At 46.5% G+C, this 15,374-nt stretch overlaps 1 protein-coding gene across 1 annotated transcript in view; it reads left to right on the top strand.

Annotated features, from left to right (window-relative positions):
* The window catches only part of LOC136579926 (discoidin domain-containing receptor 2-like), a 112,970-nt gene extending 104,826 nt beyond the window's left edge, over window positions 1–8,144 (top strand). The window contains exon 18 of the mRNA XM_066580021.1: window positions 1,117–8,144. Coding sequence (XP_066436118.1) covers window positions 1,117–1,257 — 141 coding nt within the window. The 3' untranslated portion in view covers window positions 1,258–8,144. The remainder of the gene's footprint in view (window positions 1–1,116) is intronic.
* The last annotated feature ends 7,230 nt before the right edge of the window (window positions 8,145–15,374 follow it).

The raw sequence follows: 15,374 nt of genomic DNA, 5'->3' as shown, positions 1-15,374 counted from the left end.
CTATATACAGGAGTTGTATCACTTATACCAGCTGTACATATATAATTATATACAGTATATACCCAGGTTATACCAGCATGCTCCATATCACTATATACAGAAGATGTATAACTTATACGAGCTGTACGTATATAATTATACACAGGAGATCCCCATGTTATACCAGCATGCTCCATATCACTATATACAGGAGATGTATAACTTATACCAGCTGTACGTATATAATTATACACAGGAGATCCCCATGTTATACCAGCATGCTCCATATCACTATATACAGGAGATGCCCAGGTTATACCAGCATGCTCCATATCACTGTATACAGGAGATGTATAACTTATACCAGCTGTACATATATAATTATATACAGGAGATCCCCAGGTTATACCAGCATGCTCCATATCACTATATACAGGAGATGTATACCTTATACCAGCTGTACATATATAATTATATACAGGAGATCCCCAGGTTATACCAGCATGGTCCATATCACTATATACAGGAGATGTATAACTTATACCAGCTGTACGTATATAATTATACACAGGAGATCCCCATGTTATACCAGCATGCTCCATATCACTATATACAGGAGATGCCCAGGTTATACCAGCATGCTCCATATCACTGTATACAGGAGATGTATAACTTATACCAGCTGTACATATATAATTATATACAGGAGATCCCCAGGTTATACCAGCATGCTCCATATCACTATATACAGGAGATGTATACCTTATACCAGCTGTACATATATAATTATATACAGGGGATACCCAGGTTATACCAGCATGCTCCGTATCACTATATACAGGATGTATAACTTATACCAGTAGTACATATATAATTATATAAAGGAGATCCCCAGGTTATACCAGCATGCTCCATATCACTATATACAGGAGATGTATAACATATACCTGCTCTCTTACATGTCGGCAGGTTTTGGCCGCATTAGTAGGATGTCTGGCGGGTGATGTTGCTCAGGTTATATCATGGATTGATGGGTATTCACATTTCTTTAGTTTTTACTCCGTGAACCAAGATGTCCAGTGCCATCTCATGACATCTCAGTCTTTGATGTCTCATATTCAGTGTCTCTTCCTTTAGATCTTTCTCTCTCAGACGCCCCTCTGCCCGAGCCCCATCTTCGACCTGATGATGAAATGCTGGAACCGAGACATCAAAGATCGACCCACATTTGAGACCATCCACCAATTCCTGATAGAGCAACTGGACGCCATTGTGTAATCTGCATACGAGGAACACTCCGAGAAACACTTAACTCTGAAGAGGCGAGCTCTTGTGGTCGCCGACTCATCTGGAGCTATACTGGACGCGGCCTTTAGTTATCTAGATGTAGATTGTAGAAGGACCAAGAGACAATGTTCTCCTGTGGTGCTGGTGGACTTCGTGGGACCCCACCGGAACCCTCATTCTCTTAAAGAGTTCCAAGTCCCTTGAGATGTCTAGACAATTGACCCCAGAGGGAGCAGAAGATGCAACATTGCACTTCCCCAGAAGGGGAGAAACCAGCTGGGATCAAGGACTGGAAACAAGATGTGAGAAGTTGGACAATTTCCCACTGAATAGTACCACTACGTTCTGTGTGTATACATCTAAATACATGTCTATGGGGTTTGGGTGTCTATCGGGTGGTCATATTGCCATGGCACAGATCCAGAGCCATGCTGTCTTAAGACAGAAGTAGTTTGTACACAGAATAATTGAAAGGAGACACTATGTGATGGGACCAACTAAGGTGATCGTAGCCGTTGAGCTTTAGAACCCACCTTAGATGCCACCACCCATAAGACGTACGGTGTGTCGGGAGCAGTCCGTCTGCTCTAGGTGTCATACCCCCACTTTTTATGGATTTTTTTAATGAATGTATATATGAAAAGATGAATTTATAAGTAGAGTCACATGATAGGACTTGATTGACCGTCTTCTATGTTGATGTTCAGTTTATGGCTCATCCTACCATTCCGTAGACTATGTCCCTGTTTGTTTGGTCTTTTACCGTATTTTAGCTCATTCCTGAACCCTCCTCATCATACAGATGTGTAATAAGTCCGGCTTCCTCTGTGTTAGTGCAGAAGTCACTTTGAGATGGTGGTTGCAGTCTTCTCAGAAGGTAGAGCGTACCCTTTTATATGGATGGAGCATGCCAGGGTTGTCCCTATGGACTGGATGTGCTGTAATGGTGCAGATCTGGTTAGAAGGTTGCTCAAGCCAATGGAGATTGGTTAGCTCCACCGACTGCCCCAGTGGGCGTCGTCAGACTACAGGGGGCTTTTCCTATTCCCAAAAGTGGCAAGGAGGGACCTGCTTGAGTTGGCAGTAGGTGTATGAAGGTGCCAGGTTCACTCCTGTTAGAATCAGGGAAGGTTATGGCAGCATGAACAGCGTCTGCTGGGGCGCATCTTCTGATCTTGGCCATACAACCCCCTTTCTCCAGTATGTACTCCCCTATTATCTCACTCATGTATGGATTATAGGACTGACGTAGTGACTTGACTTGGGGCCTAACCTCAGCTGCACCAGTCCTCCATACAGAAGACTCGCAAATCCAAAAATTTCCAATTGGAGAATTCAATCTTCATGAGACATCATAGAAAATGAATTCGGCTAGACACCCCGCTGACCAATCAGATCAGTCTCCCCTGATTGGTCAATGTGCACATAAAGGGCTGTTCATGAAGCTGATCTCTGATTGGTGGCTCGATCTTTTCGCGCTTCTTTCACAGTTGTGACAATTTTTGTTTTGTTTGTGTTTTCTTTGTTTGTTTTCCTTAAACTTTGCACAGGATAGATGAGTGACAGACTGCCGGCTTCTGTCGGCGCCGTCGGGCTCAGAAACTTCTCTGCGTCGATCCGGGATTTTATTTTAGCCTGAAATTTTTTAAAAATCCAATTTTAGTTTTTTAAGATCAATTTTAATTTAATGACGGTCGTCCCATCACTTTTGGAATCCCTTTCATATTCAGACTCTCAGGGACCCCAGAAATCACTAATGGCTGTCAAATTCAGACCCTCCCATATTGTATGACCTAAAATGGTCTTGACAACTCATACATTTCTCAGCAGGGGGCGACGAAGAGCATTGGATGCTCTAATGATTAGGGGCGATGAGAATAGGACATCTGTGCTCCAGTCTGAGGCATCATGGGAGTGAAATTTAAAATGTTTATGTACCATTTAGCTCAGGAATTGTTGAGTGGCATGGACTACCACATGTGCAGTCGGGGCTACCAGGATCGGTCTTGGGACAACTACTGCAGCTCATTCCTATTCTCACCTTTATTTTTGATCAAGCCCATCTGTAGACGACCACACTGGGAACCATAGAGTCCTCCAACCATAATCCAGTTGACTTTCCCACTCCAGACATTAGCACAAGCTGTGTAGTAATAGGATGGCGGCTATCTAACCCAACGGATTACAAGGGGCCACCGTAATACAAAGAAACGATTCATCACAAATGATCACATTAAGGTCAAATGCAATAATAGTGGCCCATGAGACCCTCTGGTGCCATACTGCAGCTTCTATATGGGAGCCGGACCGCCGAACGACTATAAATGTACTGAAGTGCGTATGGAGCGGGCCTGAGAGCCTGAAGTGCGTATGGAGCGGGCCTAAGAGCCTGAAGTGCGTATGGAGCTGGCCGAGTCTGGGAGCCGAGTCTGCTCGCAGCAGGATTGGAACGTGCTGATGGCCTAGTGTGGCAGCCTACTGAAGGTTCCTAGGGCTGCCACACAAAGATACCTATTATGCCCTGCCCTAGGCTGGGCTTGATGGGCAACATCAAAAATTGCTATATAGTGCAGTGTATATTACAAGCAATCAAATGATCTCAAGTTCAAGTCCAAACTATTAAAATATTACAATATTTACCCCGCACGGTGAAGGCCGTAGGAAAGAGAAAAACGGAATTTCAGAATTTCATTTTTTTTTCCCTTGAATCCTGGATCCCCAAAAAATGTGAATAAAAAGTGATCAAAAAGATGTCTGCCCCCCAAAATAGTAATAAAAATGCCAGAGCTCACCGCGCAGTAAATGAGCTCTCATACCGCCCAGTTGACTAAAAAATAAAGACTTTACAGTCACAGAACGCGACAATGGGAAGAAAAAATCTAAAAACATTCTAAAACTCTATAAATTTGGTATCCACCCCCGTAATCCTGCCGACCCGCAGAACAAAGGCATCTATCGTTTTTAATGCAACTAAAACCACCAAAATGGATTTTTTTTCCCCACTTTTGAATGCTTTAAAGTTTCCCTTTTGTTTGTTCATCATGCGGTACATTAAATGGTACCAGTAAAAGTACAACTTGTCCTGCAGAAGAAAAAAAAAAGCTGCGGCTGTGCCCATGGAAAAACTAAAAGGTTGGGACTCTTGGAATTCGGGCCGCAAAAACAAAAATAAAACAATAACTTTGTAGTTGTGAAGGGAGTGAAGGTCCCGCTGCGTCATCACCGCGTCGGTCATGCATACGAATGTGTAAATGTCTCACTCTGGAGATCCTGCCTGGCAGAGTCATCCTTCCTGCGGTCTGGGTAAGCCCTGTAGAGCAGGTACCCTTTATCCCTCATGTCGGTGTCTCGGTGCCTCCCTGCACTATTGTGTTCTGTGCAAACAAGAATGACTTGGCGGCCAATCCCATTCTAATCCCACAAAAGCCGTGATGATACAAATTAGCATTTTTGGGATCATACATGGTCGTAGCCCTAGAAGTGACCTGGGTGAACCGGTGGAGTGGCACATGACTGTATGTAGAGTCAGATATGTTTACATCCATTCAAGGACCATCTGGAGACCAGGAAGGTTAGACATTGCCCAAAAATGTGGTGCCTCCTGTTTGATGATGAGCGTTAAGCTGGATCAATGAGAAACCTGTTTTGTTACATTATTTCCAGCCCACAAGTTACACTCAGTTCATGGTCGGGTTCACTCGTATACACCTATATACACCATATATACTGCATCAGAAGGGGCTGAGCGTGCCATAGAAGGCTCTACCACCAGGCACTATGGAGTAGGGTAGATTGGGGGGTTAAAAAGGATTTTGGGTCAACGATTTATTAAGAAGTGCAACTTGAAGCTTCTGAGCCCTGAAGCCACATCTGTATCCGGGGCCCATATATGATGTGCCATTTATAATACTGGGGTCTTCATATCAAAACGAACCCACAATAACGTTGGTCCAGACCCTGAACCGCCAACAGAGGGGTCTGTAACCTCATCTTCCCTAATAATGGAGCAATGCGTTGGACGTTCGTTCGGTCCCCCTACAGGATCCTGCTCCTTCTGGTGCACAGGAATGTTTTGCGAGGTGGTTGGCACGTGGGGTGAGGGTCTTCCAAACACTTCTGCTTATCTCTGAGGTAACCCAAAGAAAACCCCACAGACCTTAGATCATTGGTGGTTCCTGCTAAAAATGTCGGAACCCACCAGCATAACTCGAATGTCTCAAAACGCATTTAATGCCGGCGATGTCAATAAAAGAGAAGTTGGATGCACATTGGTGCCTCCTGCTCATGATCTGAAGGTCGTGCCATCCACCAGTTGTTCTTGGTTATCAGTACACTGTGCCACAGCTGTACTCAGTAGGTGGTCTACCGGGTTGGGCAGCACCTTCATATAAACCGTTACCATCTTACTTCACCTTCTTGTCTCCATAGTCTCGCCTCGGCCATTTAAGCTTTTGAGATATCTCAGCAGAATTGTTCCACCCATCTTATCTATAGCAGAATCGAGAGTCTAAGAATATATGCCACTTACATGAGCAGTGCTGGCCAATCAAAGCAAGTGTAACATCCTAGACTACCGATGATTACCAATACACAGTGTGCATCAGATAGTCGAAGAAGCGGTGCGGCCATCTTGGTTTGTTCAGGACTGGAAGGTTGATTTAATAGGATTGTCCAGTTGTAAACTATTAATGGCCTATCCTCAGGATAGGGCATCAAGCATAGATTGGTGAGGATCCAATGCCAGGGACCCTGCTGATCAGATGTTCTCTGCACTGAGCTGACTTCTGCAAGAAGCAGACAACTCCATTCTCCCTTCAGTGGCCAGCCTTGGTATTGCAGGGCCTGAAATTAATGGGAACTTGGTCTGCAATACCAAGTCTGGCCACTGCAGCAGGAATGGAGCTGTCTGCTTCCTGAAGAAATCAGTTCAGTGCACGAGTACACCGGCCCAGAGGACAGCTAATCAGCAGAGATCTCAGGTGCCCCCACCAATCTACTATTCATGACTATCCTTAGGATAAGCCATCAATAGTTTACAACTGGACAACCCCTTTGTTAGGGTGTGCTGCTGGGATCTGTAGTTCTGCATGGGTTTCCAGCAGCATAGCTCCACAGGTGGGAGTTGATTGAGCTTGCTGGGTGTGGATTTCTCCAGCCAGCCAATCCCCACTGGTCTGCTGCTCATATATACCAGCCCCTCTGCTAGAGGCTGCTGGGCTTTCCTCTTTTGGTTCAGTGTGTTTAGTGTAAACGGTGTCATGTTCCTGCGTGCCTGTGCAGGGTGCCGGACATGAGGTGCGGACAGTCCTGTTCAGGGTATATGGTGTTCGGTGTTGTATTCAAGTCCCTGGCGTGTTGGTGTGAGCTGCATTCAGTCCTGCTGTGTTTCGTTTGCATGCAGGCAGGCTTCATATGAAAGTTGTCTCGTTAGAGTAGGGACCCGCGCGACAATGAGGAACCTTGAAGTGGGCTAGCAGGCTTAAGTATCTTGGCTAAAACACGACTACGCATACCCGCACACATTAACATATGTAAATAGATACGATGCGAGGTATTGGTTCGTATTTTGGCCAAGATACTTAAGCCCGCGAGCCCACTTCACGGGTCCTCGTTGTCTCTAATGAGAGTCCCTACTCTAACGAGACAACTTCCACATGACACCAGCCTGCATGCGGGGTGATTGTCTCGACAGGGACGGCACCATGCTGGAACCTACGGACCTACCTAGACCTAGATGACAAACGAAACACAGCAGGACTGAACGCAGCTCACACCAACACGCAAGGGATTTGCATACAACACAGCCCACCATGCACCCTGAACAGGACTGTCCGCACCTCATGTCCGGCACCCTGCACTGACACATAGGAACATGGCACTGTTTACACTGAACAAACAGAGGAAAGCCCAGCAGCCTCTAGCAGAGGAGCCGGTATATATGAGCAGCAGACCGGTGGGGATTGGCTGGCTGGGGAAATCAACACCCAGCCAGCTCAATCAATCCCACCTATGGGGGGCTGCACTGAGCTGGAACCAAACAGCCTTTAGGTCAGTAGTGTTAATACATGGGATGAATCAAGGGGTCTATAAAAATTAATTGATGAACTCTTGGAAATACTCAAGAATACATAGCTCTGTCTACTAGGTCCTTAATACGGTTTGGCCCTAATTTGGTTTTCTCTGTAGGACATAAAACTTTGTTGAAGGTTCTCTAAAACAGCCAATCAGGGGTTGGAAAAAAATCCCACATAAGTATCCTTTGTATCCTATTCATTATAAGTCACATGACTTCCTTCCTACAGAAAGTTATGCCTACAGAGTAAGGGGTGGAGCCTCACGTCTCCTTCTTGATTGGCTCTTCTAGGGGTCCCTTTATGAGCAAAAATCTATCCACTAAGCAGCTTTGATAGAACATTTAGAGATGCCCTGATCCTTCCCGGCAGCGGTTCCTTTAAGATGCAGTCTGACTGCGGCAAAATTCTGAAATTAAGGCCATGAGGCCACGTAGTCTCACAAGTCCCCACTGGACGGCCATTTATGGTGGCCATTGTGGAGGCGTGGCTTCCTGACTCTAACTTACAGAGACACAACGCATCTCAAATTGCCACCTTGCGCCATACGGTTCTGTAGGCTGTAAATGATGACGTGCTGCAAGACAGCGGTGGCTAATCAAAGTCTCTGCCTGCCTTGCCCTAACCAAGTGGAAACTGCGCTCTATTTCTCTCTGGTTTCACTTCTTGCATCTTCTCACGTTTTTGTGTATTGAATGCCTATTATTATTTTCCCACACTGGATTTTATTTGTTATTGTCTTACACATGAATGTTATGCGGAGGTCATTCTAATGATAGAAGGTGATGACCTGGAACATGGGGGGGGGGGGGGGGGGGGGGGTCGTTGTGTAATACTGTACTACTGTCACTTCTGTAGATAATGAATCGATATTTACCTGTAGCCAGACTGGACTGAAGTGCAATGAACTCTGTATTGCCGAATAAATGAGCCTGATCTGTGGACAATCTTGTACGGTCTCTGTCGTTTTATTTCTCCACTGCATCCAAATGCCTCCCTATTGTTCTAGTAGTATGGGGTCTACATCAGAAAAAAAAAAAACACGATCTACAGTATCCGTTGACTTCATTTAGATGGTTTCCAAGTCTTCAGCCAAAAATAGTCCCAGTAACAGACCATCAGGAGAACATCTTGTGGGTTGGTGAGCAAGAGGAGTCCCTTGGATTGGCGTCTTTATCATGTATCCCTTAGACTGAGAGTCTCCTCATACAAGAGACTCACTGGAGTGTGGAACCCAAATACAGGACGGGGCAAGTGTAATGCTGGAAATGTTTGTTTTACAGATGACGATAATAACACTAGAAGAGAGAGAGAGGATTCAAAAAGATCTAGAAAAGTTTGCACAGCGGGCGGCGACTAACAGAATGGTATTTAACAAGGAGAAATGCAAAGTCCTATATCTGGGCAAGAAAAATGAGGAAAGCCAATACAGAATGGGAGGAATTGGGCTAAGCAGCTGCACATGTGAAAAAGACTTGGGTATACTAATAGAGCATAGACTGAACATGAGTCAACAATGTGATGCAGCAGCCAAAAAGGCAAACACAATTCTGGGATGTATTAAGAGAAGCATAGAGTCTAGATCCCGTGAGGTCATTATCCTCCCCTACTCTTCCTTAGTCAGACCTCATCTGGAATACTGGGTCCAGTTCTGGGCACCCCACTTTATAACAGACATAGACAAACTGGAGCAAGTTCAGAGGAGAGTTATCAAGATGGTGAGCGGTCTGCAAATCATGTCCTATGAGGAACAGTTAAAGGATCTGGGAATGTTTAGCAGAAGAGAAGGCTGAGAGGAGACTTAATAGCTGTCTACAAATATCTGAAGGGCTGTCACAGTGCAGAGGGATCAGCCCTATTCTCATCTGCACAAGGAAAGACTAGAAGCGATGGGAGGAAACTGAAAGGGAGGAGACACAGATTAGATATTAGACAGTGAGGGGATCAATGAGTGGAACAGGTTGCCATGGGAGGTGGGGAGATCTCCTTCAATGGCAGTCCTCAGAGGCCGGATAGACATCTGTCTGGGATGATTTAGTGATCCTGCACTGAGCAGGGGGTTGGACCTGATGACCCCGGATGCCCCTTCCAACTTCTTGGTTTCTATGATGATGAGGTCCAAGATACTGGGCCTAGTAGAAAGCTACTGAAATTAAGTCCAGAGATAGGGCAGCCTCAGGGGTAAAAGAGCTGAAGGGATGCCAAAAAATACTTTGCAAAGCAAAAGGGTTTTATTGGGCAAAAGTGGAAAAACTTAAGTGGAAAAAAAATACAGATATATATAATTTTTGACCCGCAGAATAATGTATCGCAGCACGATTAACAATGTAAAAAAACAATGTCAGATCTGATGTACGTTTTCACCTGCCCCCCCCCCCCCCACAAAAAAAAAAAGAATAATATTATATGTGCCCAAAAAAAGGTTCTCGGGCGCCACACAAAACCCCTCTTACTTGGCCGTGTTGAATAAAAAAGTTATGGCTTTTGAAAAGTGGAAATTAAAATCCCCCAAATTTGTCCTTTGGGCCAAATAGGCCGCGTCACAGTGACGTTAAAGTGCGTAAACATTTTTTGGGACAACCTATTATTTCTTCTTCCCACTTTCTGTAAAGCCCTCCTATTTATTAGATTGATCCGATGTTCACTACATGAAATGTTTGCAAAAATGGTTGTAAATGTTTTAAGAACTGTCGAGCCGAGGATTCGGCCTGAACAGTTTGTCGTCCACCACTTGGACTTCGACGGGAACATGGCAAAAGTCAATTAGTGCATATTACATATCAGTATATTACACCACTTAGTATAGTATATGTTACCTGCGTTAGCAGAGCTGAGCGTATATACCTGCGTGAAGCAGAGTGGAGTGTATATACCTGCATGTAGCAGAGCTCAGCGTATATACCTGTGTGTAGCAGAGCTCAGCGTATATACCTGTGTGGTGTGTATCAGAGCTGAACGTATATACCTGCATGTAGCAGAGCTGAGTGTATATACCTGTGTGCAGCAGAGCTCAGCGTATATACCTGCGTGTAGCAGAGATAGGTGTATATACCTGCGTGTAGCAGAGCTGAGCGTATATACCTGCGTGTAGCAGTGCTCAGCGTATATACCTGTGTGTAGCAGTGATAGGTGTATATACCTGTGTATAGCAGAGCTGAGCGTATATACCTGTGTGTAGCAGAGCTCAGCGTATATACCTGCGTGTAGCAGAGCTGAGTTTCTCTCTCTCTCTTTCCTTGCGCTCAGCAATGCTCATGCTCACCGGTCACCTGCTTCATTCTATTCTTGTCATTTTCACCCACAAGAGCGGCACATGAAGCGCGTGGGTCTGTGAATGTCGGACAATAGATGGGCGAGTGGTCATGTGTTGTCCCATGCAACTTGTGCCCAAGTTTCTCAGTTGCAGCTCATATATGGGCACCTGTATCCGGCCTAATGCTGACGGCCTTGGATCAATATAGAGACGTTCCTCTGAACTTGATGCAAAACTGACTGGCAGGACATTTGCATCGCCTGTTGTAGTATTTAAACAGAATTTAAAAACCCTTTTTAAATCTGCGCTACACCGGATCAACCGCTGAAGTCCCCAAAGAGGAAGATGACGTTTTTCAAACAGATATTCCTTTAAAAATGTATTAACATATAAAAAGAGGAAAAAAGGGAACAAAGTAATCCACACCGCTAGTGACAATACACTGAAGTATGCTATTGCAGTGTATATGCCATTGCAGTGTATTGTCACTAGCGGTGTGGATTACTTTGTTCCCTTTTTTTCTCTTTTTATATGTTAATACATTTTTAAAGGAATATCTGTTTGAAAAACGTCATCTTCCTCTTTGGGGACTTCAGCGGTTGATCCGGTGTAGCGCAGATTTAAAAAGGTTTTTTTTATTCTGTTTATATCTATACCCGATTTTTTTTTTTTGCCAAATTATCGGGGTACCCCTTAATGCTGCAGCTCTCCAAAGATTTGGGTATATGGAAGAAACCTCAAAGGTAACTTGCTGAAGGCTCACCTGGACTGCAGGTGCAGCGGGATATTTGTGTAATTGGATCTTTTCTCACGCTGTATATATAGAGTGTGAGGCGCTCTCCCGGACGCTTTATCTGTTGTAGTATTTGTGTTGTATGGAAACCTTTGATCTGCTTTCAAAAAGTGTGCAGTAGGGTGACAATTCTTTTTTGGGGTCACAAGTACATTTATTGTCAATAAAAACAATTGACCCCCCCCCCCCCCAGAAGAAGTTGTCGTGTTGCTGCAGATTCCGGCATGCAGTTCCATCTCAGCAGATCCGTAAATGATGAGAGTTGTCCTGATTAGATGGACGGTCTTGTCACCAGAGCCTCTAGAAGTGTTTCCCCCCCTTGGCCTATAAGAGGCTCTCGGAGGCTCCTTGTGTGTAGTGACCTCTTCTTCCGCTTGTAGAGCTTGTTGGCCACTAGACGCCTCTACGTCGCAGAGAAGAGATTTCACCCCGTTACCAGAGGGGGGCGCATTGAGATGTGAGAAGCCAGATGGTCGTATCCATGCATTGTCCCCCATCGGCCGTTCTGACTAGACTGTTAGGGGGTGTTGGGACCAGTGGATGGGGCACACAAGGTGACTGGGCTCAGGACGCCCCCTACAGACCACCAGTAGAGAGGAGCATCTGACCAGACTGTTAGGAGGTGTTGGGACCAGTGGATGTGTGAGAGCACACAAGGTGACCAGGCTCAGGATGCCCCCTATAGACCACCAGTAGAGAGGACCATCTGACCAGACTGTTAGGGGGTGCTGGACCATTGGATGTGTGAGAGCACACAAGGTGACCAGGCTCAGGATGCCCCCTATGGACCACCAGTAGAGAGGACCATCTGACCAGACTGTTAGGGGGTGTTGGACCATTGGATGTGTGAGAGCACACAAGGTGCCCAGGCTCAGGATGCCCCCTATAGACCAATAGTAGAGAGGACCATCTGACCAGACTGTTAGGGGGTGTTGGGACTAGTGGATGGGGGCCCACAAGGTGACTGGGCTCAGGACGCCCGCTACAGACCACCAGTAGAGAGGAGTGTCTGACCAGACGGTTAGGAGGTGTTGGGACCAGTGGATGTATGAGAGCATACAAGGTGACCGGGCTCAGGACACCCCATACAGACTACCAGTAGAGAGGACCATCTGACCAGACTGTTAGGAGGTGTTGGGACCAGTGGATGGGGCACACAAGGTGATCGGCCTCAGGATGCCCCTACACACCACCAGTAGACAGGAGCGTCAGACCAGACTGTTAGGAGGTGTTGGGACCAGTGGATGGGGGCACACAAGGTGACCGGTCTCAGGATGCCCCCTACAGACCACCAGTAGAGAGGAGTGTCTGACCAGACTGTTAGGAGGTGTTGGGACCAGTGGATGTGTAAGGGTACACAAGGCAACCTGGCTCAGGACCCCCCGACAGACCACCAGTAGAGAGAAGCGTCTGACCAGACTGTTAGGAGGTGTTGGGACCAGTGGTGAGGGCACACAAGGTGACTGGGCTCAGGACGCCCCCTACAGACCACCAGTAGATAGGAGCATCTGACCAAACTGTTAGGAGGTGTTGGGCTCAGCGGATGGGGCACACAAGAACGCCCCCTACAGGCCAACAGTAGAGAGGAGCGTCTGATCATCCGACAAGCACCAGTAGCTCCAACTGTTTCATTGTCTGCCATCCAGAGATAGAGGGTGCCATCGTTACTTCTTTTTAGGCACTAGGCTGAAGGACATTTGATTTCAGTTCCCCCATTACATATACGACCCCCGCCATTCGCAGTGGTGTCGTGAACCATGAGACTGGACCAGAGGCGTAACTTGAAGCTTCTGGGCCCCAATGCAAAATCTGTAATGGGGCCCCAACTATAATACCTTAGTCATAGTACTGGGCTCCCTATATGCAAAAGAGAAGCCTTATGGGCCCCCCAAGGCTCCTGGGCCCGAGTGCAACCGCATCCCCTGCATCCTCTATAGTTACGCCCCTGGACTGGATGCTACGGATTAGAACCAAGTTGTCTTCAGCGATGAATCCAGGTTTTGTTTGGGAGCTGATGACCGCCGTGTTCGTGTCTGGAGGCCTCGGGTCAGTGCCTTAATCCTGCCCCCTGCTGGTGTGATCGCATACGACAGTTGGCCCCCCCTAATAGTGGTACGAGGTACAATGACAGCTCAGCGTTATGTTCAGGACATCCTGCAGCCACATGTGTTCCTCTCATGGTGGCTTCCAAGAGGTAGCAGGATAATGCTCGACCGCACACACAAGGGGGTCACAGAAGCCTCCACAACATTGTCACAATTCTGTGGCCGCCCGGTCACCAGATTTATCACCAATAGGACATGTATGGGACCATCTGGGATGCCAACTTAAACAGCCTATGAGTTTACACGATCTAGAGGCTCAATTACAGCAAATGTGGAGTGATATGCCACAGTAAACCATACAGAACCTGTCTGCCTCCATGTCCGCCAGTATCACATCTTGTATCCAAGTTAGAGATGACCTAACAGAGCAATACAGTCTCCATGCCCGCCCGCTTAACATCTTATATCCAAGCTATACACAACCCAATAGGATACTAGAGCCACCATGCCTATTCATATCACAACTTGTATCCAAGCAAGAAGCAGCCCCAACAGGGTACCAGAGCTTCCAATCTCACCGGTATCACATCTCATATCCAAGCTAGAAGTGGCCTTACTGGGTGCTAGAACCTCCATGCCCAGTAGTATCACATCTTGTACCTAAGCAAGAGAATGGGTAACAACGGGTACTATAGCCTCTAAGTTTGTTGGTATCACATCTTATATCAAAGCTAAAGGAGGCCCAAGAGGGTACTAGAGCCTCCATGCCTACTTGCATAACATCTTGTAGCCAAGCAATAAGCAGCCCCAACAGGGTACTAGAGCCTCCATGCCCGCCCATATCATATATTGTATGCAAGCTAGAAGAGGCTCCAACAGGGAACTAGAGCCTCCATACCCAGTCATATCACATCTTGTATCTACGCTAGAGATGGCCCAACAGGGCACTAGAGCTTCAATGCTCACCTGTATTATCTTCTATCCAAGCTAGAGGCGACCTAACAGGGAACTAGAGCCTCCATACCCAGCCATATCACATCTTGTATCTACACTAGAGATGGTCCAGCAAGGTACTAGAGCTTCTGTGCTCAGACATATCACATCTTGTATCCAAGCTAGAGTCGGTACAACAGGGTACTAGAGCCTCCATGCCTGCCTGTATCCAAGCCATAGGCGGTACAACATGGTACTACAGCCTTCATATAAATACTCCTTCTAGGGGAAGACATGCAGAGATTTCTTTCAGACAGACAGTCAGTGTTAAAGAACATTCACGTGAATAACATCAAAGGCTGTAATGGAGCCGTGTGCTGTCCGTGGAATACACTGCATATACCTTCGATTGGGCCCTTGGAGTGCACTGTGGACCTTTTCTGAGGGTTCAGGCGGAGGCGTCTCCTACTTAAAATTCAATGTCGTTGTTAGCCATTTGGTTGCTCATGACCCTCGGCGACCCTAAAGGCTCCCTCCCTCCATGTTTTTTGGTTTTGCTTCTTTCAGTTGTATGATATCTTGCCAGTATCAGCTCTGACAGTATCGGCCATTGTGTTCTTTGGCAGCCGGGTCTTCTTTTGCCACTGATCTGTCCAAGCATTATAGATATTTCTAGCGACCCTGTTCGCATTACGTGGTCAAAATCCGTGAGCCTGAGTCTGGTCATCTTGTCCTCCCGTGAGTCTGAGCTCGGCCATCTTGTCCTCTGTGAGTCTGAGTCCGGTCATCTTGTCCTCTCATGAGTCTGTTCATCTTGTCCTCTGGTGAGTCTGAGTCCAGCCATCTTGTCCTCCATGAGCCTGAGTCTGGTCATCTTGTCCTCCCGTGAGTCTGAGCCCGGCCATCTTGTCCTCTGTGAGCCCAAGTCCGGTCATCTTGTCCTTCCGTGAGTCTGGTCATCTTGTCCTATGGTGAGTCTGAGCCCGACCATCTTGTCCTTCATGAGCCTGAGT

This window comes from Eleutherodactylus coqui, chromosome 10 (assembly GCF_035609145.1).
Source record: "Eleutherodactylus coqui strain aEleCoq1 chromosome 10, aEleCoq1.hap1, whole genome shotgun sequence".
Classification (NCBI taxonomy): Eukaryota; Metazoa; Chordata; class Amphibia; order Anura; family Eleutherodactylidae; genus Eleutherodactylus; species Eleutherodactylus coqui.
The sequence above is the reverse complement of the archived record's forward strand: the minus strand, read 5'-3'. Positions and strand labels throughout refer to the sequence as shown.